Consider the following 24,231-nt stretch of genomic DNA (forward strand, 5'->3'; position numbering starts at 1 on the left):
TGGTGAAACACTGGCCCAGGTTGCCCAGAGAGGTGGTAGATGCCCCGTCCCTGGAAACATTCAAGGTCAGGTTGGACGGGGCTCTGAGCAACCTTCTCTAGTTGAAGATGTCCCTGTCCATTGCAGGAAGGTAGGACTAGATGACCTGTAAAGGTCCCTTCCAACCCAAACTATTCTAGGATTCCATGATACCACACTTCAAAAGCTAAGAGTAGTCACCAACACAAATCACACCAGAACCGGTGCTAACTGGTCCTCCTCAGCCTTGCTTGACAGGGAGCAAGCAGCTGCCGAGACCCCACGAGGTCCTGCGGACTAGCTGAGGCTCTGCTGCTGGTTCCTCTGCTGCAAACTGGCCTGCAGGAATCCAGTAGATAGATGGGCTTGCAACTCATTTAAAAAACTCTTAAGACATGCCAGGTCAGCAGCAAAGCCTGGTTCTGGAGAAATTCGGCCTCAGTCCTGGCAGGACAGTACATGAGGAAGCAAAGGCTCTGTTTGGAGGGCTTCAATCTTGGTTGATCAGTTCAGGAGCAGCACGAGCTCACACAGATCCTGAACTCACTTGCTCACCTCTCGCCTCCACCCTGTGCAGTGCCGACACGAGCGCTTCAGCAAGGCTGTGACCGAGAGACTTGCCTGTGAAAAACAGAAACTCCTCAGCCATTCTAGTCCCACCCTTGGCTGGTAATTTACCAAAGGTCAAAAGCTTGCTCTCAGCTGGCCTGGGAAAGGAGTTAAACACCAATAAATGTACTAAGTTTTTAGCAAACGCTGCACCCCACATCCTCCAAGGAAGCCAGAGGAACGCTTGTCTCACCTGCTGCATTCTCCTTTCTTGGAGTCACCCTGCTAGACCCAAGGCGATCAAAGTTTCTGCACTACTTCGTTCCTCCGTTGCTGTGCAGTCACTGAGGGGTTTTCAGACTGCTTTGCCTTACGGGTGGCTGCACTTCTCTGGAAAGGTTTAACTACTCCTATCACATTATGGAATTCTTCCAGATTAAAGTCATAAGAAACCTGAGCCCATAATCATTACTCAGAACGCACAAAGTATCACTTCCAGCCCCTGCTCCCCCCCCAACATCCTCCAAAGCTTTGAAACTTCATGACATGCTCTTGCTTGCCCTCTGTGTGCAATTAGACCATTGTAAAAGATCCCTCTGAAATGCATCAGCTCCTTCCCCACCCCCCAAAAAAAACCCCAGTAAATTTCAGTCACCTGCTCTTTTTTTCTACAGTTTCCTTGGACTTTGCCACTGAGAACAAGCAGGAGAGCACAAGGTAAGACAGCTACACTCACTGCTAGGGAGCGTTAACCAGTGACTGAGAAAGGGACGAAACTGTCGTGCTTTACAGGTAGCGTGTCAGCTGGGCAAAATACGATCAAACCAGTGATGTCCTGCCCCTTGATAAACAAGCATTGAATCCTCGATTCCTGAAGAAATTGGTGGATGTGGACGCTTCCACCGTAGCAAATCTACTGACAACTTTCAGACAGAAGCACCATTCAGTGTCCCACAACCACCTAACACCACACTAGGAAAGCCGGATTTAAATTATTCCCCCAACGTACCATTAGCAGCTGTACTGTAGCCACGAGGACTTAGGATGCAAGGGAGAGGCAGTGGGAGATACTCCCTCTTCTCACAAACCTGGCTTCTTTGCTCACAACTTCACCTAAAGAATATCAAGGATTTCCCATTTCTGAAACCACCAGAAGCAACCTCAGAAAACACTTCCCGGGTGGCTGCACAGTCAGGCGTTACACGTCCTTGCAAAGGTCACTCAAGGATCACAAAATCAGCATAATACAGCTCCAGCTAGTTGGAAAGGTACCCGCTTCTGAACTGGCGTTGGATTTCAGATACCTCCTGCTTCTTCACTAAGATCTAGACACGGGCATGAAAACAGTTCCTCCCTCACTACTGTCCACGACCGCTAAAGCACAGCAGCCTCCCGGGGCACACTGCTGACGCAGCCCTCACATCCAGCACCCAGGGCAAACACTTTACCTTAGAGGAAACTCACCATCGGCCATCCAAGCTGGCACGGAGCAGCAAAGCCCAGCAAGACGCCACCATGACCGAGTTCCTAAGCCGTGGGCAGGCTTTTCCTCGGTCAAAATGTCTCTTCCGCTATCTGTGTGCGTGTATGTGTGTATCGCTCTTAAATGATGTAAACAGAAAGGCATGCAGAGCAGTGGGCGATATGTAAATTCAGCTGGAAAATCCCACAGCTCAGCCAATCTCCGCGCTGCCTCGCAGCTTTGCCCTGGCTGCTCTGAGACTGAAGAGGTTTAGTCTAGTGCAGAAAAAACAACCACTCTCTAGCACACACAGATTTATTCCTCTGAGCAGAGAAATCTCCGGGGACAGGACGGTCCATTGCTCACTTTAAAGGGAGTTTGAGTTTCTCACCCTCTTTAGATAGTTCCCAAACTGTTTGTAATATTGGATATCAAGCAGCCTAACAAACAGCAACACAGTCTTTGCTTGTAGAGACAATCCAGGGAAATACAGTTAACTAAGATTTGCCACAAAAAGGCAGAGCTTTCCTGGGCCAGCGAGCAGGGCTCACCTGAAAGACAGGTACTGACAGTGGGGGACTTCTACTGCCAGGACATTCACCCCATGCAGGAGAACAATGTGCTCCCACGGCTGAGGCTCTCCCAGGAGCAGGCACTGCATGGAGAGCTCTCACCCCACTCCAGCACCCAATACACCTCCTGCAGTTTTTACACCTCATTAAAAGCAGCAAGGTAACTCTGATGGAGCTCCGAACTCAGGCTGCGATAAAGGCAGAGCAGGAGCAGTCTGTAAATGGGTATGCTGGGGTGCCACTGCCCTGGACTCCTGGGGAAGTTGCTGAGCTTGAAAGAAGGGTGACACGTACCCCTGTAAGCAGCCACCCACCTCCTCCCTTGCCCCAGGCAGCCACTACGTCCCCTAACCCAACCCATGGGCAAGGGGATGTGCTGCTATATGCCTCATCATGCCCACGGCAAAGGAGTACAGCCAGGGAAGGGAAGACAAGGGGCATAAAAAGACAAGGGGCATAAAAAGACAAGGGGCATAAAAAGACAAGGGGCATAAAAAGACAAGGGGCATAAAAAGACAAGGGGCATAAAAAGACAAGGGGCATAAAAAGACAAGGGGCATTGGAAGGGAAGAGCTCTGACAGACTGAACTTGTCCATGTAATCTGAGTATTGAGTTAGTGAAACCAGGAAGGATTTTCTCTCAAATGCCTTTCTCCTGGCACAGCTGGGCTTGGCTGAGACAGCCTGAGAGGCAGGTACAATCACACTTCAGAAAGCGCTACAGTCATGGCTAGCAGGGGCTAGGATGGTCCCGTGGAACAGGCAAACACTCAGCCCATGAGGTGCCTAACTGCTGAATGCCAGCTGAAGTCAACTGAAGCTGCAAAATGCATAGCACTGCTCAGGAGCAACCCTGGCTGACGTAGGGCCACTTCATGGCAGGGCAGAGCAGGCACCAGCACCATCACACGGTGCTCGGCAACTTCCCAGAGCCCACGGGCCTCCCTGCAGCTCCAGCAGCGGGGTTGTGTTTGTGGAGTCCCAGGAAGGGAACGGTTGACTGCAGGAGGGTTTCAGTCAGGGGACACAAACTCACCTATGGTGCTTCACAAGTGGCTTAAGATCATCTAAGGCTGCGCTGCCACAGGACCGGGCACTTGTGGGCCCAGCCCCACCACTCTCACGCTGCAGAGTGGCTGGTATCACCATGCGATCCCTAGGGTCAGGGAACCAAACTGCCTGAAAACTATGGATTTGGGTGTTTTTTCCTAGGGTGCAATCAGCATCGTGAAAATTCATGTTTGGGTGTTATCACAGAAGCTACCTGCATTCCCTGACTGAATGTTCTGGTCACTCCAGTTTGGCTTAGGTTTCCCACTGCCACTCGGTAAAATTTAACCTCCCGCATCGTGAAACGTTCCTTTCTGCAGGGCAGTTTCACCTGCAAGCGATCTGCTGCTGCACACTGCAGCAAACCAAACCGCAAAGCTGGAGCTTTCCGTATGCTCATGTCTGGATTTACCCTGGCCTTTCCCAGCCTTACTTGAGAGCAGCAGTGCCCAGGGTGGGGGACCCCAGGACTTGGAGGGGCACCCAACAGACTGCGGACAGTTCCCTGCTCCGACAGTTTCCTGCATGACACTTCGGAAATCCCTAAACTCTGATCTTCTGCTCCCCAGGAGTGCAATGAGGACAGCGCTGTCTGTTCTCTCGCTCCTTGTCAACGGTGATGGCCAGCTCTTTGGACTTGTGGTTAGCAGACGTCTGTACAGTACTTGACACAATCCAGCCCCAGTTTTTGGTGGTGCGCTGGGTTACCTTCACCACAACACACTTTCCATGAACCACCTCCCCTCCTCGCACAGCTTCCAGGAAGCCGCGTAAAGGCTGTCATGGACATGGTTGACTTTCTCACGCCACTTTCCCTCAGCAAGGGCTTTCTAGAACCATCCTTCACTCGCACAGACCTCTCCCTGCAAACCCAAGTAATGTCGTGGCTGTAAGCAAGACTCACTGACAGACAAACGCTCAAGGCCAAAATACAACAGCTACTTAATGGGAATGCTAACTGCTTAAGACAGACTGAAAAGAATACATCACTGGGGTGGAAAAGGAGGCAAAATTAAAGTGCTGGGATTGAAACAAAGTGTTTGGCAACATTGTCAAAGTTGAAAAAACAACTGCTAGGCCAGAGTTCTTCACAACACACCTACCCCCCAGGGCGTACAATAGTCTGGACCTGGCTGGCTACGTACATAACAAACCTGACTAAATTACGTACCAGCTTTCTTCTCACACTCATCGGCTCCCAGCAGAGCCTATCTGAGCCATTGTCTTTGATACCAACAGAGCTCAAAAGCAAGCCGAAATGAAAGAAAGTCCTCACTCCTGGCTTTCATGCAACACAACAGGATCATCAGGTCACAGCCACGGATCCAACTGGAGAAAAGTGTTTGACAGAAAGTCTGTCAGAGGACCAGCGGCTGTGAGCTGGCAGTAGAATAAGGCAGAACTAAACAGCACATTTGAAATGAAAGGACGATAGCGCAATTTCACTGCCTGCTCTGAGAAGAGATGTGTAATTGTCTTGGGGCAGTTACAGAGATCTACCACCAAATATCCCACGTTGTGAAACCAAAGCACAAGGAAATGACGTTACTGGGAGATCAAGAGAGAACCATCAGCAACACGTACCGCAAGTCGGACAAGTAATGGAGCAGAAAGAGACAAAACTAAGCACACCCCGCGATGCGATACGACACAGAGCAAGGGGAAGGCAGCCGGGGTGAAGAACGCAAGGCACGGACAGGATTCACCGAGGACCCAACAACACAGCAGGCGGCACACGAGCTCCTCTGTGCACTTGAAAACTCACGCTGGCACCTGCACAGAGTTTAAAAACCAATAACCAACCCCCCGGGAAGGGAACGAGGCGGCAGAGGACGCGGCAGTGCTGCCAGGCGGGCGGCAGCCCCCGGAGCTGCCCCGAGCAGCCCTGCAGCGCCCGGGGGAGCCGCCGCAGGCACCTCCCCAGAGCGGGGCCGCCCGCCCGGGCCGCCACGCAGCCCCTCCGCGGGGAGCCCGCAGCCCAGCGCCCCCGGCCCGCACCGTCCCCATCGCCCAGCCCGGCCCTTCCCCTCACAGAGCTCCCTCGGCCCCGGGCCCGGCCGGCTCCCCTCAGCCGGGGGCTCGCCTCAGCCCGACCCGGCCCCACTCGTACCTGGCAGCGGCGGCGGCGGCCGGAGCGCCAGTGCCCGGCCCCGGCACATCGCGACCCCGGGCCTGCTCCCCGCTCGTCTAGCGGCTCAGCTGCCGCCCGGGCCGGAAGCACTGCGCCCCGCGCTCCTCGGGACTTGTAGTCCGGCGCGCCGCCTTCCGCCCGCTCCTCGCCGCGCCTCCGTGACGTTAGGACTACAACTCCCAGCAGCCCTCGCGGCCCAGCGCTGATTGGCGCTTTCCCAATCACTCTATGCTACAACCACTGTTGCTACTGGCTTGGCTCGGCCTCCTCCAGGGGCCAATCAGGCGGCGGCAGACCACCACCTCGGGCCACGCTGCGCCGCGCGGCGCCATTGGAGCAAGGAAAGGCGGCGACCAATGAGCGCCGAGAGAGGCGAGAGGGCGATCACGCCAACCGCTCGCGATTGGCCGGGTGCGCAGGGAGTCTGACCAATAGTGACCTGGAGGAAGTTATAAAGTCTGCAGCGGGGGCAGGAGCCCGCCCTTTCCAGCCGGGAGGTGAGAGGGTGAGGGGGAGCAGGCGGGCGGCGGCGGGGCCGGTACCGGGGCGGGCCGGTGATGATCTCTATCTATCTTTCTGACACCTCGTCTGAGGGCGGCGGGCGGCCGCGGCCCCTGCTGACGATCCACGGCTGAGGCCCGAGGGAGCCGCGGCGGGGCCGGACCGGGCGGTGCGGCCCGCTCTCACCGCGCTGCCTTCTCTCCTCAGGGGTTGGCGGGAACCGGATCGCACCGGCGAGAGCAGGATCGCGGCGGCCTGAGGGGCGGTGAGGCGGGGGCGATGAACGGCGACGTGGGAGCCCGGCGGCGGGCGGCCTTCCCGGGGCCTGGGCGGTGCGGCCCGGACACCGGCACCCTCCGTGCCCCAACCGCGGGTGCCCGCCCGTTAGCCCTGCCCTAGTCCCGGGGTTTCGGGGAGGTAGGATGCGGTATCGCTTGTTTCTAGCGTACCACGCATCCCCGTAAGCTACTTCTGGGATCTGCAGCCGCAGAGAAAGCACGAGTGGGTCTCAGGCGGGTGAAAGTGGGGCTGGAGTAGCTACTTCGTGGGCTTGGCATAGCTGCTGTTCAAGGCATAGTGTAGGCTGCAAGCTCTGGAGCAGAGCAAGCGATGCAGCTCCGAGTACAGCTAAAAAATGTACTCTTCTGGGGTTGCTGTATCACACAGGGAAGCTGCTGTTTCTCATGCCGTACAACTTGGAGTCAGGGCAGTTTTTAAAGCACAAATAAGCAGCTGCAGAACTGCCCGAAGTACAAGAAATCAGCAGTCTTCGACTTTTACTCTACCACATGTGGTAGCTTGAAGTAACCGTAACGGGAGGCGGTGGGTGCAGTAGTGTGGGGAACTGGAAGGGTTCACAGACAGCGGTTCTCACAGTACGTATGAACTCCGGTGCTAGATTGTGTAGACGACCAAATTAAACCTTGGAGTCCTTGAGGCTACCTAGCTTTTTAATAAAGCTTTCAAAAGACTGTTTTGCTTTTGCTTCTGTTCTTCACAAATGCCGGGGGGGGGGCACGTAAAAACGACAGACCAACTTGAAAGTTTGCATTTGGGCACCCAGCAGGCCATTTCTGCTATTACTGTTCACTTTAAGGGAACCAGAGCGTCTTAAAACGCGTGCTGCAGCTTAGCTCAGCCCAGTGCCCTTTTAATTCTTGCTGGGTGCATTGGAGCACCTGAGCCCATGCTGGTAATGGAAGGATCTAGGTGGGTTCAAGAACGAGCTGAGCTCCTTGAATGATTAAACAGTGCACGCGTGTACGTTAGACAATCAAAATATCATTGTAGCCACAAAGATTATTAAAAAATTTTATTAACAGGAATGAAACAAAAGCTGTGAATGAGAGACAGCGAAAATGAGAAGTTGCATGTAATGCTGAGTCCTCTGGCTTGTTTGAACGCACCGAACAATTAATTCTTCATCGCTTGGTGGCAGCAAAGGCCCACGCAAGAAAATGCCAAATAACAGTCTGAGGAAGAGCTTTAGGGCGAGGTCAGTGTGCAGGCACTGGGAGACCAGTTGTATAGAGGGAACTTGTGACTGGGAGAGATGGGGGCTCAGCCTGGCTTAAAGTTTAGGTCTAATACCACAAATGCAGCTGTGACGTCTCTGCTGTAGTAGAGTTAGCTCCCAACAGGTATATTTAAAGTACTCCAGAGGGTAGCACTTGCATCTTCCTTATTTAAATCGGTTTTTAAATTGGTTTTGGTCCCACATTGAAGAAGTAAGTTAAGCGTTGTACGCTTTTTCTTCAAGACAGCAAGGTGCAAGGCTCTCCTGCCCTGCGAGGAAGAGAGAAGGCAGCAACCTGATGGGAGCATGAAGAATACTGCTGGTTATTTTTGCCTTGAGGGAGACTCCCTGTCGCTTCTGGGGCAGCGTGTCTGTGCGGCGACTGGCGCCTCGGGACAGGGGCTGCTGCTGCACTGCTGAGATCGGGCTGAGCAAATGCAGTGCCAAAGGCAGACTTGAGGGGTTGGAGCTGTTTGAGCTGTTCTGTGCCTCTCTGCTGGGCTGACCCTTCCCTGCGCAGCTGGGATACCGAAACACTGGTACGTAGCAAGCTCAGGGCTAGAGAAAAATCCCACTCCCTTTTTTTCTTAACCTCAGCCAGCAAGCGTGCGCTACGCAGCCCAGAATGAGAACGGAGGGGGCTGTAAGATAAGCCGCTTCATGTAGGAGACGCTAGTCAGGTAGCAGCCACGGGAGCACAGCAAAGCTCACCAAAGCAGCGTCAAACAGGTGAGTTTTACAGATCCCTGCGTGCTTCTTGACAGTGCCCGAGTAACTTGCAGAGCCTTCCCTGTCTGTGCTCTGTTGCTACTTGCAAACAAATCTTAAGAGAGCGCTTCTAGCAGGTGTTGCCACCTTTTAGAGCAGGTAAAGGTGAAGAGAGTTCCAGTTATGTCAGAGAAAGTCTCGGCTGAGGAATGGATGGCTGCTGCTCCGGCGGGAGCAGCTGTGCCAGTGCTGGCCGTCCCCTTCGATCTGTGGGGAGCGTTGCTGCGGAGGTGGGACATGGGGGGCCCTGACCCATTCCCCCACAGCCCCTGCTTGCTGCTGCCAGTGGAGCTCGCCTGCCTGCTCCTGCCTGCTCCTGCCTGCTGGCACTGGCAGTGGGGCTCTGCTGCAGGCTGCGCACTGCAAATACTGCAGGGAGGGTTTGTCAAAAAATTTTAAAATTTAAATCGGACAATTGAAAGACTTGTCTCTCCCTAAAAAGCTATTTAGGAAAAAACGCTCTGTTCTCAGTAGGTTTATTTTAGGATCCTTTTTCATACTGTTTTTGGGCTGGACCCACTGTAAGCAGTAGCTGCTCATTTTACCGTAGCTCGCTGAGGAGCGCAGCTTGGAGGAGTCCCTGCCTGCCTGAATCACGCGCAGTAGTGTGGAGGGTCTTTGTGCACGTCAGGAATGCAGTGCTGGAGCTAACGCCCCGAGCAAAATGAGGGGCAGGGGCACCTGAACTGACTGCTGAGAGAGCTGGTGCTTGGCTAGAGAGAGAAGGACGGGTTATTTCATTTTAAGTGGCTCATTTTGGGTGGTGCGGGGAGGTTCAGTGTGGTGGGCACCTGGTGTAGTGCATGTGGATTTTTCAAGTAAGAAAACTGCCAAAGGCCAAACACTTGATCCAAATTTAAATTTGTACTTAGAAGTGCAGCTTTTTTTTTTAAAAAAAAAAGCCAAATGCCTGACACAGACCAAAGGAGTGAGGAGTCCGTTGAAGAGAGCTGGCAGGAGAGTCTGAAACCTGTGAAATCAATGCCTACAGCATTCCCTCCAGCTTTCTTCAGTTAAAAGAAAGAGCTGTCCCAAGAGAACTTTGAAGATATCAAAGCATTGTTGCAGTCTAGAAATGCTATCACACTTACATGAAGGTATTTAGAATAAGCTGCAATACATTAGATTTCTTCTCAATTAAAGTACTAGAAACAGCAGTAGTAAGAGAACCAAAGCCTTTACCAAACGGATAAACATCCAGGAAATCTCTGTACAACAGACAGGTTAGCAGGAGCTTACTCAAACAGACAGCTAAGCTCTTGTCTTCTGCAGGGAAGAGGAGAAACCTTCATCGAGGAGGTGTGTTACACCACGTGAAAGATGGACAGACATTAAGTAAGCAACTACAAAAATGGTTGCCTCGAAAACAAGTCTTTCCCGTGTGCCCCAGGCCAGGGCTCTGAACAGCTGAATTCCAGGTATGCGGGGAAAGAAAAGGGAATTCGGGACTTTTTCCTAGGCAGATGTTTGGTGTGGAGAAGGCATTCGTTCCCCTTAGTCACACCATAATTCCTACTAACATTAAAGAAGCCTCATAACGCTCCTGGCTGCTGCTGAACGGGAAGAGACAGCCGGGTCTACCGCCTGCCCCGGCCCTGGAAGGAGCGACAGCGACGGTGAGACCCCAGCCCACGCCAGTCCCTTCCTGAACACCCACCTCCCACCTGCGTGGGGATGAGCGAGCCAGGCGGGAGTGACCGGCGAGGGAAGCCGGAGGGCTTGCGGTGCGGATGGATGCAATGGGGGCTCGGGGAGCAGCGCCTGGCACGTGACTGCAGCGCGGCCAGCGTCCGCCCCGGCCGAGAGAGCTTTTTCTGCTGCTGCTTCCATTCCCCATGTCTCAGCTCACCTTTTAGGCAGATACAGACACGACAGACAGACATGCACACACTGTCCACGAGGAGAGAGCGCGGCGCACAAACACTTGGCATGAGTCTCTGTACAAACGCACCGAGCGCATTAGGACCTGCAGCAGCCCGAGCCTCTCACTTCCTTCTTCACGTAGTCGTGGAGCTTGAATTTGGGCTCGTTGGGCAGCTTCATGGACCTGTGCTTCAGTTCCCTGCGGGAAGGGGAAAAAAACACGTTACTTTTCTGCCTACGCTGCCTGGCCCAGCTCAGTTGAACTCAACTTGGTCTAGGTGGTTTGCTAAAGCTCCCCCTGATGAGACACTTCATAGCTCATGTGAGATGGCAAGTACTTGCCAGCACAAGAGCGGGAGGTGGGAGCCCAGGGAATGAAAAGGTGGGTGACAGTGCCAGCCTTTATCTTGAAGACTGCTGCCCCCCACGGGAGAGGTGCCCAGCACGGCCGCCGCACCACTTACTTTGCGATGGCTGTGAACGCTAATTCAACATTGAGGCCGCTTTTTGCGCTGGTCTCCATAAAGGGCACGCCGTACTCCTGTGGGACAAGACACACCGGCGTCAAAAACGTCACCCGGGGTGTCCCTGGGGGCTTGGGAGCTCCCGGCTCGTGCCGAGCCCTGGCAGCCCCGGCCGACATCGGTGCCTGGTGCGTGAGCTCATACCCTGCCCTGGGAGAGGGGCTCTGCCGCGGTGGCAGGACAAGCTGAGTGAGGGTTCACAGCTCAGGCGTTTCTTACACAACTTCAGAAATAATTTTTGAGGACACAGAAGCGAAAAACGTTAGCGGAAGCTTGGAGGAGGAAGAGCAGATGAGGAGAGGAAGACAAGGGAAGAAAAGCAAAGTGCTCCCAGACGTATTTTCGGTCAGACTGGTCTCCAGTTAACCATTTCACTGGTGTACATCATCAAGTACACGTTGTTGTACTCGCACGTTCCCCGTCAGAGCATGTAACGACCAACTCCACTGCAGCGGACGGACGCCTCACGTACCTTGGCTAACTTCTCTCCATCTTCCCTTTTCACCACTCTGTCCTGGGCTGAATCCACCTGCCGACAGTAATGGCAAAGAGCAATTTGGGATGATGTGGAAGGTCAGCAGTAGGCAACCCCCATGTCCCCTTACACCCTCCCAGGCTCCCCTGTCCGTGGCTGCAGTGCCGCTCCATTGTGGGACCATCGGGGAGGAAGAGGAGGCTCTGGCGAAGCCGTGGGGCCAGGCTCACCTTGTTTCCCAGTAACATGAGGACCACATCTTGCTGCGCGTATTCGTGAATCTCTGTCAGCCAAGCCTGGAGGGAGACAGCCAGAGAGAGGGGTTAGGAACAGCTCTGGGAGGAGGAGGAGGAGGAAAATGGGGGGCAGCCCCGGTCCTGGGCACTGGGCACCCTCTGTGGGAAATGCTGTTGTCCCCGAGCAACGCTGGGGTGTGTTATGTGGACGCAGGGAGGAGGTGGCTGGGGGTTGGATGCAAAATGAAAAGCCCAGCTGAGAAACTCAGCAGTGCGGGGCGGGAGCCGCAGGCAGGGAGCAGCCGGTCCCGCAGATCCCCTGAGATTCAGCAGCACCCTGGGAGAGGAGCTGCCTCTTCCCCCACAGCTGGGCAGGAGAAGCCAGCCAGCGACTCAGCCCTGGGGACACCCTTTCCCAGGGAGCCCTGCGGATGAGCCCTGCAGGTCCCGCTCCGGCTGCTGACCAGGCCCCTCTTTTCAAGGGTAACAGCAGCCTTTCAACCCCGCTGCCCACTCCATCTGACCACAGGCGCTTGTAGGACTTCAACCCAAACTGCCCCTCGGTTGGGACGTTAAGACTAAACCTCCTTTTGGACGATAAGGCCGAGGGTTTGCTCCGGGATGTGCCCCGTGCCCGTGTCCTGCACGTGCTGCCCTCTGTGCCGAGCACGCTCATCCCAGCATGTGGCTGAACATGGGGCTCCCCAAGCCATGGGGTGGCTTCCCTGACCTCTAATCCAGCCTAATCTAATCAAGCCTGCCCTAATCCCCTGTAATCCCTGACCCTGCAGCGCAAGCAGCCGCTTGCTGCTTCCAGGCAAGCAGTGCTGCCACAGCCCGTGCCCCGACGCTGCACTTATGGCAAACGCCGGGTGATCCCTGCTCCACCACCGCTCCTCGCCCAGCAGCATCCGGAATCAACACCCAGCCAGACAGGGAAGCGAGGGATGATTCAGGATTAGAGCCTGTCACTGACGATATGTGGGAGCCCAACATACAGGGACGCCAGCCCCGGGGACCCCATCACACCCCGGCTGGGCTCAGGGCGCTCAGCTCCACGGATGGGTTGGTCCAAGGGACACTCGGTCACTCCTGACAACCCCCTTGGCTCCTTTCTGGCACTGCTCCCCCTCCATCCCTCTTTCCAGCACCTTGCACTCCCCCTGGGCACTCGTTCCCCCCCACCGGGACGGTGCATGCCCCATGGCCGTCCCTCCCATGTCCCCGCAGGGCCGGGAGAGCTGATGCTGCAGATGGGGCCGCGTTCCCCAGCGGCGTGAAACCTCCAAGTGATTTTCCGTCTCGTTGCAGGATCACAGCCTCAGTGCAGACCCGCAGCCTGGTTAACGACCAGCACTCACTCTCCATTACGCCTGGCAGCAGACACCTCTCCTCGAGCCATCCAGCTTGTCAGCCTGGAAAATGCCACCGCTGGCCAGTCCCAGCTTGCAGGAAGCGTTGCTGCTGCTGGTGACGTGGGAGCAGGGTGGCAGGACGTGCCCTGTCCCCCGCCACAGGGCTGCGGGCGCAGGGGGGTGGCAGGCACGCGGCTGCCAACGGAAGGATGCTCTGGAGCAGGGACAGCTCCAGGCACCCCGGGCCAGGGGGCCAGGGCAGGGCAGGACCCCCGGAGCTGGCGGGGCAGATCACGGCTCCCCGCTCCCCGCCCCGGGGTGTTAATGCTGGCACGGCACCTCCTGCGCTGTTGAACAGGGTGTTTTTGCAGGCACGCAGCCTGCTCGCCGCAGACGCACAGGGTGTACTCCATGTCCGGGACATAAGCAATTACATCCCATTCATTCAGGGCTAATTGCTCCCCGGGCTCGCGCTATGCTCTGCCGGCACTGGCGTAGGTGGCCCCCAGCAGCCGCACGAGTCTGGCGGGGCGAGAGGAGGGGACACCGATGCCAGGTCCTCCCGCCCCCCCCCCCCCAGCAACGTGCCCACGGGCAGCATTTGCTCTCCCCACCTCTGGCAGATTTGCCGGAGCCCTCCGCTCCGACACCGCTCCCCCTGAAGCACCCGCGTGGGGGCTGAGGGTCAGCCGGGGGGGCCGACTCTGCAGGGCGTCGGGGGGGGCAGACCCGGGCAGCACAAGCGATGCCCACAAAAGCTGGCAGGAAGGGCAGGTCTGCTGGGGCGAGGAGCGTGCAGCAGGATGCGACCCTCTCCCCTGCCCGGGTTTGGCACTAAGGGGGGGGGGGGCAACACGCCCCCCAGGCCCGACCCATCAGGACCCGAAGGTGCAGAGGATGACGAGGAAGCACCTTGCTTGGTAAAGCTGCCTGTGCTCATTTACCAGAGCCAAGCTCTCCAGCCGGTGCTGTCGTTACACACAGCATTAGTTTGCCGGTGAAGTGAGTCCATCACCCTTTTTATTTGCTATTAAAGGGAAAACCTCTGAGGGTCCTCTGGTGTCCTCATAGGCAGACCCGCCATCAGACAGGTGCTCGGCATTAACCACGGCCCTTCTGGAAACGATCGTGGTTCGCACCTCCAACACGCACGTACCCGCAACCGCGACCCAGCCCATCGCACACGAGGGACGGGCAGGAGGGGCCCCGGGGTGCTGCCGTACCTGGATGTTGTCAAACGATGCTTTGTTGGTGACATCGTAGAGCAGGAGCAGGGCTGCAGAGAGAGGGACGGTGCGTTAGTGCCGGTGCCGTGGTGCCGGGCAGGAGCACGGCCAAGCAGAGCCTGCAGCTCGGAGCTGACCCGCTGCGGGTCACGCCTGGGGACGCGGCATTAAAGCACCGCTGAGGTCCCTGCTGTAAAATACAAAGCAACGTGCTTAAATCCACTACGGGCAATGCCTTAGACGTGTGGTGTTTGCACCTCAACACGCAGAGGCTCCTCCATCCTTGGTGGCTGCTTCCTACGGGGAAACGGCTCCGGTGATTCCTGATTCACCTGGCCTGGAGTCACGGCTCAGGGGCCCGAAAAGCCGGAGGGAGGGTGCTCCCCACCGGGAAGCAGAGGTGGCCGTGCTTACCGTGGGCGTCCCGGTAGTAGGCGTGGGTGACGCTACGGAATCGCTCCTGCCCGGCCGTGTCCCAGATCTGGAAGGCAGAGGGGAGCGGGGGGTCAGCCACGACCTGCTGCCACACGGGCTGAGGGACCCACCCAGCACCAAAACCAACACCAAACCAAACGGCACGGTGCCACCCCAGGAAGCTTCTTCAGCCTTTTGCTTCTAGGGACAGTAAGAGGAAAAAATGACAAGTGCAATAAATATTGAAGCAGCACCTCCCCGCTCCTCAGCGCATGGAGACGATGGTGCGTGGCAAAGGGCTCCCAACATGTCCCTTAATCAGAAAATCCATCCAGCAGATGGATGCGTGGGGACCCGCTAATTTAATTTATCAGTGTTTAATGCAGCGATACGGTTGCAGAGTGCCACGCTGCTGTCAGGGGAAGATCTGTGCTAATGTTGTTATTGAGCTCCGGGCAAAGGGGTCAGAGAAACGGTCAGGTCTCGGGGGGCTGTGGGGGGACATGAAATTTCCCGTGTGTCCCACGGGCTGGACACGAGCTGAGCCAGGGGATGTGGATCCCTTCAGAGGATCTCCATCCCTCTCACCATCCTCCGGCTCTCCCAAAGCAGGATCTGCCTGGAAACACCGGGCAAACCCCACGGGCGCTGCTCCGGTCTCACCGGCTCCAGCCGCAGTCACCGGCAAGGAGGCAGACGGGCTGGGACGGAGATCACCGCGGCCAGACCGGCCCCCAGCCTTGAGCAGGCTCCCGCCGAGGGGACAGAGCAGCCAAAAGGGCTTGTAAGGCTGTCCCAGGGCGGGGGACGCAACGGAAAGGACGGAGATGGGGACCCGCTCCTGGGGTGCTTCTCTGCCGAGGGGCTTTGCCCAGCCCCAAACACCGCGGGGGGGCAAAGGAGCTGCTACCAGGGCCATGGGGACGTACCTGCAGCTTCACCTTCACCCCATCCACTGTCAGCACCTTATTCTGGAAGAGAAGAGAAAGGGCGGTGAGGGGTGAGCGTGGCTGCGGGACACCGAAGGCCCCGGGGACACAGGCGCACCCTGGCCCCCCATCCCAGGCTGCGTTTCCCCCCAGCCCGCAGCCTGATCTCCGCTCCCTGTTTTTTAAACTTGCACACGTCGGTCCCGGTGCCTGTTGGAGCCATTTGCACCGTGGCCCAGGCAGATCATGCCCTGCCTCTGCTGCAAGCTGCATCTATTCGGATAGTTAAAGCCTCATGTCTGCAAGGCTGATGTAGTGCGGAGCACGGCTCAGGCTCGAAGACCTCTGGCAATAAATTAATGAGCACCAGCATCCCATCTTAATGGTCTTCAAAAGATGCAGCCAACTACTCCATATTCAGTTAGCAACTTAAAAATAACTCTTCTTCCTGCCGTTTGTACCATTTTTCTCCCAGTGAGCAGCGGTTTCTCTCTCAGGTTTGGGGTTTTTTTTCCTGTTTTGCTTGTTTTTAGCAGGAAAGGTGGGAAGGAGGAGGCGAGGGGGCAGTGCCCCTCTGCGCTGCCCTGCAGGGTCTTCCCCAAAGCCAACAGGAAACTTTCTGCGGCCACCCAGAGCACGCCCCGGCAGAGCTGGGAGCAGTGCGGGGCCGCGGGGGAGCCCATCGGTGCCCCTCTGGGCGGCTGCGCCAGCCAGCGAGGGCAGGGGACGGATCCTGACCCCATCCCAGAGCAACCACCGGCCCGGTGAGCTGTGCCAGGCTCTCCAAGCTTTAATGAAACCCAATCCTAACAATCCAACAGTCCCAGGGGAAGGAGCAGAGAAGAGATTAATTTGCCTGCTCAATCCACAGAAATTAGCCCGGTAATCAGTAGGACGTGATGAAAACACCGCCGGGAACGGTGCACCAGCGGGACGGGGCAGCCATTCGCTGCACCGGTGATGACCGATTTAAATCCCATTTCTCCGGAGCAGGCATGGGGTCCTCTCTCCTCCCGGGGGCACACGGCCGTGGGATGGCCAGGGCTGCCCCGACCCCGGCCGGGCTCTGCCGGCTTGGCCCCGCTCCCTGCCACCGACCGGCAGGAGCACAGGCTCCGTCCCGGCTCGCACCCCAGCACCGGACACGCCACCAGCTCTGGTGCCACCAGAACCCTCCCAGGCAAACGGTGGCAAGCGCGTGCCGAGGGCCATCCCCACACATCCCACGCTGCTCGGCACCAACTACCAGGCACCTCGGGATGCTGGCACCCGGTGTCACCCTGCCAGGACAGCGCCGGTGGAGCTCTTAATTTCCATTTTGATGTTTTTAATTAGGGCAGAGGGAGCATCTCGGCTCCTGCACATCTACGCTCGCCGAGCAGCGAGGATACGGACGAGGAGGAGAGGGCAGGAGTGAGCCAGCACGCTAAATTTACACAGTCTGCTAAAGCAGGCGCAGGGGAGACGATCACGGTTTATAAATACCTTCAAAGGCAGCGACCGAGATGAGGGAGGGGAGTGATTCACAGCCCGGGAGTGGTAAAAATAGGCAGCCAGGCTGCGGGGCGGGGAGCCGAAAAGGGACCAGCTCGCCGTGCCCCCCGCACGGAGCCGAGGCTTTCCCCAGGACACGAAGCCGGGGCCGCCGAAGTCTTGAAGTGCTTAAAACCAAGGGTCCCCGCTGCCGCGAGGTGCTCCCAGCCCCGGTGCCTCCACACGCCAGCTCCCAGGCGAGTGCGGCCATGCCAGGCGAGGCGTCCCCGGGGTGGAAACACGTGCCCCGGCAAACAGCGCTGAGAAAATCCGAGCAGAGGAGCCGCGCCTTCGCCGTCATCCCAGCGGACGGAGAACCGCGCTGCCGGGCACCCGTTTCATGGGTGAGACAGAGCAGATTTACCTTCTGCAGCAGATCCAGTTTCTACGCTCAGTTCGCCCTCCAAAACCCCGGGTCCTACCGCGGGTCCCGGTGCTGCACCGGAGATGCCGGCACATCCCACAAAGCGGATGGGGCTGGGAGCCCCGGGCTCCGCACCAGCGCGATGCTCGTCCAAACGCCGCCGTCCCTCGTCGGTGGCAACCAGCTGCCAATGCCACCGGCCGGGGACCGCGCCAGGGACGCCGTGCCGGGAGCTGCAGAGGCAGGAAAACCTCTGCGCATCCCTGTTGGCCCCGGAGCACGTGGCTGCTCCGGATCTCAGCACAAGCGCCAGCAGCGCTCGCAGGGGATGAACATGCTTGGTGTCACGGATGATGACAAGGGACAATGACAGCAGGAGCTTCACATTAAAAACCGCACCAAACAAGTGCCCTTCTCCGCGCAGCCCCACGGCCGCACCAGCACCTCCAGCTCGGAGTGGAGCGTGTGCTGAGGGACGGCTGCGCCCGGGGACGCGGCCGTGTCCCCACCGTGGCCATGCTCCAAGGGTGACCGGCCACTGCGAGCGGGAGGAAGGGAGGGGGGGAGAACACGGCCCTGGGCCTGAGCATGGAGCAGCCGAGCCGAAGTGACCACAAAGCATCTGGTGAGCAGCCGAAAAAGCTGAAGCTCCAGTGCTGCACCTCGTGCATCAACCTCCACCTCAGGAGCTTAATTAAAAGCAAAGCTGTCAGCAGCAGGATTCACACTAATTACAACCGACCTACATTTTAGGCGGGGAAATGCTTAAACCTACGTAAAGGCTGCATATGGATCCAGGTGCTGCTGGGCTGGGCTGGGGAAAAAATGGATTCCCCGGGGTTTCGGTGTGGAACAGAGCGGCGTTTCAGGGCGAGTATTTGCAGAGAGGCTCCTGCGGGCAGGGGACACAGCCAGAGCTGTCTGGAGCAGCGGCTCCTGCCTGCATCCCTGCCTGCATCCCTGCCTGCCCCCAAGCACAGGGCGGCTGCAAAATGCGGGTGAAGAAGCCAAGCAGAAGGTGGGAGGAGCGGGGTAGGAAAAGGCAGGGGCTGCCGCCAGCAGCACACAGCATCTCCCGTCAGTGCCACGTGAACCAGTTGCCCAAGCCTTCCCCCATACCACAGCCTCCAATTATTATTATTTTTTCAAGGAGCTGCAGTTCAATTCCGTACTCACAGCCCTTCAAAGGCACAGCTGGGGGGGTTAATGACTAATAAGCATCCAAAGACAAAAGACGATGTGTGTCAATGCACTGAAACATGAAATATGCTGCCAGGCCTGACCGCAGCGAGCAGGGTTGTGTTGTTCAGGGCTTGTTCTTAATCTTGCACAGTTTAATATAATAGAGGTAATACAGCAGGCCACCTGCTACGCAAAAGCAGGCAGCAAAGCCGTCCCCGCAACTCAACTCTGTTGTCGCCCTTTGCAATTTCAGTTTTTATGTGTGCTTTTTCCTGGGGCTTTGACAATGTTATTAAAATACCTTCTAGCAGGGGCAGCAGTGGAATGCCTGGAGTGCCTTTGTTGGAGGAACATGATGCTCATATTTTAAATAATCCTCAGGACGTCAGATAAATAAAGTTGGAACCTTGCAGATGCAGGAAAAATTAAATTACCAAGTGCAGATGGTCCTCAATTAAGAGCAGCGTTATCAACACACCAACGGCCCCCGCCAGCAATCCTGCCCCAGCGACCACAGCATGAGAGCGGCCATTCGGAGGCAGAAAGGAGGGAGGAAAAAATTGCCCGTGACAGGGTGAAACTGCGCTGCTCCCCGAAATGTGCACCCCGTGACGGACGATGCTCCCACCCAAACCAAGGTGCCCCCGCACTGCTCTCGGGTCAGCTCGTCAGTGGCTGCGGTTTGGGTAATGCCGCTCCCCCAGTCCACAGGGTCCCCGCAGGGTCCCCACGGTGCTGGTGAACCACACCGGGAGTGACCGGCACATCCCAGCCCGTCCACAGACGCCCGAGCCCACGCCGGCACAGGCTGCAGCGTAACCCAGGGTCAGGAATCGCACGACAACCCGACCGCTCCCCAGCTTTTCCATGCATTAGCTCATTAATTAAAGCCTTAAAAATTAAATCCGATACATGGATTAACTCGCTTCGCAATTAATCTGACAAATGGAAAGCTGCTTGCTGACACCATTCAGGCTCCAACAAGGGGAACCCCTCACCCTGTCTCCCCGGTGCCTCCGATGGGTGCTGGCTCCAGCGATGCTGCCCAGGAGCACCCACCAACACCCACCTGCCGGAGCATCCCCCTGCGCAGGTGGGCCCTGCGTGGCACGGCACGTCCCGGGACACGGCTACAGCCCGGCGTGCACGGCCCCAACACGGGGAGAGGGGACGGGCAGCGTTTGGGGACCAGCTCAGGGACCCTGCTGTGTCTGGCCCACAGCCCTGCTCCTCCGCAAACCGTTGGGGTTGTCTCCTGGAGAGGAGAGAAATCCGGGGGCTGCGGGCTCCCGGCAGGGACTGAGGGCACCCGTCCCCGTCACCACTGCTGGGGGCCGCGGCTGTGCCAGTGCCTCTGCTGCGGTGGGCTTGTCCCCAGAGCCGGTGGGGGTCTGGCCCCCAGCCATCCCCATCTCCACTTTTATAATCGAAAAGAAAAAAACCCCAAATGTCATTAGCGCACTTTGGAGGCAGCCCCTGCGGCCGACCGAGGGCGAGTTCCTGCAGAAAGTGGAAAAAACTGCATTAGCAAATATACATCAAACCCGACCGAAGGCGGCTGGGGCCACTGGCTGAGTTAATTAGCGGCAGTAACGGCTCTGCTGCGGGCCGCAGGACTGACAGCACAGCCACCCAGCAAACTTCATCAGTGCTGCGGTGTCACGCGCCAGCCGGGCTGGGTGGGCTGCCGGGTCCCCAGGTCCCCATCGGGAGCGGGTGATAGATTAGGGCATCCTTTATTTATAGGAAGCCAGGAGGAAAACAGCAGCGTGGCAGGGGCGAGCTGGCTGAAGGGGTGCTGGGGGACCCCAGCCCCGTGCCAAGGCAGGACCCGGACCCAAATTCCCACTTGGAAAAGCCCCCGCCTCCACGAGCACAAACGCTCCTGTGCCGGGAGGAGCTGGGATGCAGTTGTGATGGAGCCGTAGCAGACAGACAAATAAACACCACCTTCAAAAGCGGCTGTAAAAATAGATTAAAGATCGATATGGAAATCTGCCCGAAACAGCAGGACACTGCATTAAATTTGCTCATTAAAAGCCCGAAGTTTTCCCACACGCGTGCGTGCCACTGCCAGCAAGCTGGTCCTGGCGGCTCAGCATCTTCTCCAGCCACAGCAGCCTGGCTCGGGGACAGCCCGGCTTGGGGACAGCCCGGCTCGGGGACAGCCCAGCCCTTTGCCAAGGTCAGGGCTCGAAGAGCAGCCCCCCCCTTTGCTCCCTCAGTATAAGCAGTTCTCTAAAAACTTGGCCCCTCAAAATTAAAGCAGCCAAATTGGGTGATTTTTGAGACTGAAAATGAGAAAATTTCATTTTCGTTTGAGAAAATGGAAAAAAAAAAACAAACCCCAAACAAAAAAAAAAACCCAAACCTCAAATTGGCCAACACGGGGTGCCCAAACAGGGGTGCCAGGGGGCTGGGACACGGCAGCGGGGTCTGGCTCTGAGCACAGGCCAGCCAAGCAGGCTCTGGGCGAGGAGCTGGAGCTTTTCCGATTCTCCAGCTCTGGATTATTTACAGCTTGGGCACAACCCTGGGGGTGCGACAGCAGCTTGGCGCGAGTTTCAGCTCTGCCGTCCCCGCCGCGGGGTTCAGCAGCCGGGGGAGCCGCGGGCAGGAGCCCCGAGTGCAGCCGTGCCCGAGGCTGGTGCAGTGGACCCGACCTCAAGGAAAAAGCTGTCCAGAGCTTTTGTTGGAGAAACTGCCCTGGCACCAGCGGGTTTCAAAACCTCCCATTATTTCTGCTGGGGGTAACAAAAGGGAAGAGAGCTGGAAGCTGATATTGCACAAGGATCTGCACTTCTGAAATCGAGATCTGTTCAGCGAGATAAACAATAACCAGGAACAAATATTTAAGTTTCAGCAACGGCAAGCAGACACCAGAGCAATAAAAGCAGCGCTGAGCTCTTATCTCGACTTCGTACAAGCTTTCAAAGCACATTATGGCGGGGCTGCTCTGCCCGTCACCAGCTCACCGGGCAGCGCAGGCGTTCCTCCCGGCCACGCCGCCAGCGCGTCCGGCACAGCCCAGCCACGCAGCACCTCCGTGGAGAACGCAGCCAGCCAGCCCACCAGCCCCAGCTTAGGAAAAAACATTGCAGAAGCGCATTCCCTGCAAGAAAGGGGAGGGAACAGCCCGATGCTGTGCTGGAGCCTGCGGAAAGGGACAGGGGGAGCAGGGCAGGGACACGGGCTGGATGCAGGAGGTCCCAGGGCTGTGCCACAGCACGGCTGGGGACAGTCCCTCTCCAGCCATGCCAAGTCCTGCCAGAGGACGGCCCGGCCGCTGGGATCCATCTTTGCTGATCCTCCTCCTCCTCAGCTGCAGAGCAGCAACAAATGCAGCTCTGCTGTTCCACCGCCGGCAGCGCGCCCGAGTGGCCCCGGCACGCGTCCCGGGGGAGACCCGGGGAGACCAGGGCAGCCAGCACACCCTGCCACGGTTCCCTCTGCCTCATCCCATAAATCTGCTCCGAGAGAAAACCCGACCATTCGTCTTCCAGGGCAGGTGATTAATTTCCTCGACAGCACTGTGCATTTGCACTCTGCAGCTAAAAATAGAAACTTCTGCCTTGGCTTTTTTTCCCCAGGACTTGCACACTCCTGCCTGCAGCAGAGACACTCCAGAGCCAGCCGCCGATCCCCGGCGCGAAGATCCTCGCAGAAATTATAACGTGTTGGCGCTCGCTGCTCAGTTCAACAGCAGACCCCGCAAAAAGCAGATTAACATGGCACCTTGCAGCAGACGGCGTTTCTGATCCGCTCTGCTGCTGGAGCCGGCCCCGCGCCCCCTCGCCTCTCGCTGCCTCCTTCGAGGGGTCACCTCGCCACGTCCCCTCTCTCCCTGCGTGCCGGGCCCCGGCCAGGGCACAACCTGCCCCGCACGCTGCGGGCGAGACAGGAGAAGCCGCAAGCCCTGCCCTATCTAAATCCCCCCGAGCCGCGGTGGGCACAGACCCTCTGTGCTGCCCTGCAGAGCCCCTCGCCTCCACGGGCAGCGCGGCCCCTTCCCCGCACCCTGCAGCACCCGGCGAACGCCCCAGGGGCGTCTGCAGCACCAGTCTGTGTCAAGAGCCATGTACGCTACATTAAAGCACAATTAACATCTCCCTGGCTGCCAGCCCTGCAGGAGATAAGAGTCAAGGCTCTTGTTAGAGCAGACGCACTGAAGAATTAGTGACTTATCATCTTCTATTCACATCAGCCTGCACATAAAAGGTTTTTCTGGCAAGAAGTGGAGAATCCTGTCTTAGGGACAGATTAGAGGTAAGAGGATCTGGTTAGGATTATATGTTTTAAAATAAAGTCATGCTCTGCTTCTTGGCATCGCCCGTGGCAGCCGTGTCCTGCAGCCACCCGGCTCCCGGTGCTGGTGGAGGAGTACCGGCTCAGCGACGCTTTCCCTCCCCAGCCCGGCTGCTCCATCGAACCAGCAAGTCAGCGCCCCAGGGACGATCAAGGGGACGGTGCCTTGAAGGAGGCGCAGGCAGGCGAGACTCAGACTATCGATGCTTTTAAGCCTGACGGGGCTGCTCAGGCTCATCCCAACAGGCGGGAGACGTGGCCTTGCAAGGCTTTCGGATGTCCCCGCCACATTGGAGCAAGCCTGCGCCCCAGCCCCGTGGGCAGCCAGGGAAACTGGGGTTTCCACCCTTAAAAATCCAGAGGATAGGATCTGCTACAGCCGCCCCGGAGACCAGAGCCACCAAAAAGCCAAAGTCAGCAGGAAGGCTGCAGCCCATCTCTGCAGCTCCCAGCACACGGTCGGGTCTTGGGAGCAGACGGAGCCCACGGCCGCATCCCTCCTCCCCACCCGGGGACGGTCTGCGGCAGCTCCCCACCACCCTGGGCTGCATTACTCACCCCTTCAGTCTCTTTTTTTTCTACTTTATAATAGAAGAGATATTTTTAAAAATATCCGTGCTTACTTCTAAACCAGGCAGCCTTGGAAACAAAGGGGGCCGAGATGGCTCACGCAGATCTGTGCCAATACCGAGAATAAGTAACGTGGCACTCGACATATTTATCTTCATTTTCTTCATCAAGGACATACCGTGCTGCAAAGCAGAACAAGAATCTCTACAGAGCATTTATTGCCATATCATTTCTCATTTACAGCAAACACAGCGGCTGTCAATGCCACGAGAATGAAAAATGGGTCATCAATTACCGTTATACAGGGAATTGTTTACTCCGGGAGGGGGAAATAAAGCCTTGCATCAGTTTTTACACCAAAGAAGCCAGTCCCTATGTCAGAAGTGCTGCGGTACCCAGTGCTCCCATCACAGCAGCCTGTGGGGTGTTGGAGCAGCTGGAGCTGCGGGACGAGCCGGGCTCCTCGGCTCATCCCGTAACAGCTGTGCTGCTCGCCGGCCTCCCGGCTTTGCACCCTTTCACCCTTGTCAAAGCCCCGGGGACGGCAGCAAGCCCCGGGCTGCGTGCCCCGGCCCCACAAGCTCCATCCTCCGCTGCCTCCAAGGACGATAAAGAGGACGATCCCTCCGGGGGGGATGTGATTTGGACCAGCCCAGTTGTGTCCAGGAGCAGGATCCCAGGAACCACA

At 57.3% G+C, this 24,231-nt stretch overlaps 2 protein-coding genes, 1 long non-coding RNA gene and 1 other non-coding gene across 8 annotated transcripts in view; 2 read left to right on the forward strand and 2 right to left on the reverse strand.

Moving 5' to 3' along the window:
* Window positions 1–5,904, reverse strand: part of TRAF7 (TNF receptor associated factor 7) — a 37,252-nt gene extending 31,348 nt beyond the window's left edge. The window contains exon 1 of one of the 3 annotated variants that reach the window (XM_072877925.1): window positions 5,762–5,904. The gene's annotated coding sequence lies outside the window, so the exon portion shown is untranslated. Of the gene's footprint in view, window positions 1–573; window positions 597–2,031; window positions 2,168–5,761 lie in introns of those variants that run through there. The other 2 variants (XM_072877926.1, XM_072877927.1) reach the window with 2 other exon arrangements.
* A 399-nt stretch (window positions 5,905–6,303) lies between these two features.
* LOC140658812 (uncharacterized) lies at window positions 6,304–19,819 on the forward strand. 3 transcript variants are annotated; one of them, XR_012044874.1, is made up of 4 exons: window positions 6,304–6,700; window positions 8,043–8,528; window positions 9,840–11,527; window positions 12,977–19,819. It is a non-coding gene; the product is annotated as an uncharacterized lncRNA (long non-coding RNA). The 3 variants fall into 3 exon arrangements; XR_012044875.1 differs by having other exon boundaries at window positions 8,043–8,338; window positions 9,840–11,751; XR_012044873.1 differs by having other exon boundaries at window positions 8,043–8,338.
* Window positions 6,332–6,422, forward strand: LOC140659278 (small nucleolar RNA SNORD60). Its single transcript, XR_012045072.1, has one exon. It is a non-coding gene; the product is annotated as a small nucleolar RNA SNORD60 (small nucleolar RNA).
* Window positions 10,489–24,231, reverse strand: part of RAB26 (RAB26, member RAS oncogene family) — a 31,102-nt gene continuing 17,359 nt past the window's right edge. Inside the window, exons 3-9 of the mRNA XM_072877658.1 lie at window positions 15,590–15,631; window positions 14,661–14,727; window positions 14,244–14,296; window positions 11,660–11,725; window positions 11,427–11,483; window positions 10,895–10,971; window positions 10,489–10,629 (exon numbers count right to left, since the gene is read on the reverse strand). Coding sequence (XP_072733759.1) covers window positions 10,527–10,629; window positions 10,895–10,971; window positions 11,427–11,483; window positions 11,660–11,725; window positions 14,244–14,296; window positions 14,661–14,727; window positions 15,590–15,631 — 465 coding nt within the window. The 3' untranslated portion in view covers window positions 10,489–10,526. The remainder of the gene's footprint in view (window positions 10,630–10,894; window positions 10,972–11,426; window positions 11,484–11,659; window positions 11,726–14,243; window positions 14,297–14,660; window positions 14,728–15,589; window positions 15,632–24,231) is intronic.

The sequence above is a fragment of the Ciconia boyciana genome, chromosome 13, assembly GCF_034638445.1.
Source record: "Ciconia boyciana chromosome 13, ASM3463844v1, whole genome shotgun sequence".
Taxonomy (NCBI): Eukaryota; Metazoa; Chordata; class Aves; order Ciconiiformes; family Ciconiidae; genus Ciconia; species Ciconia boyciana.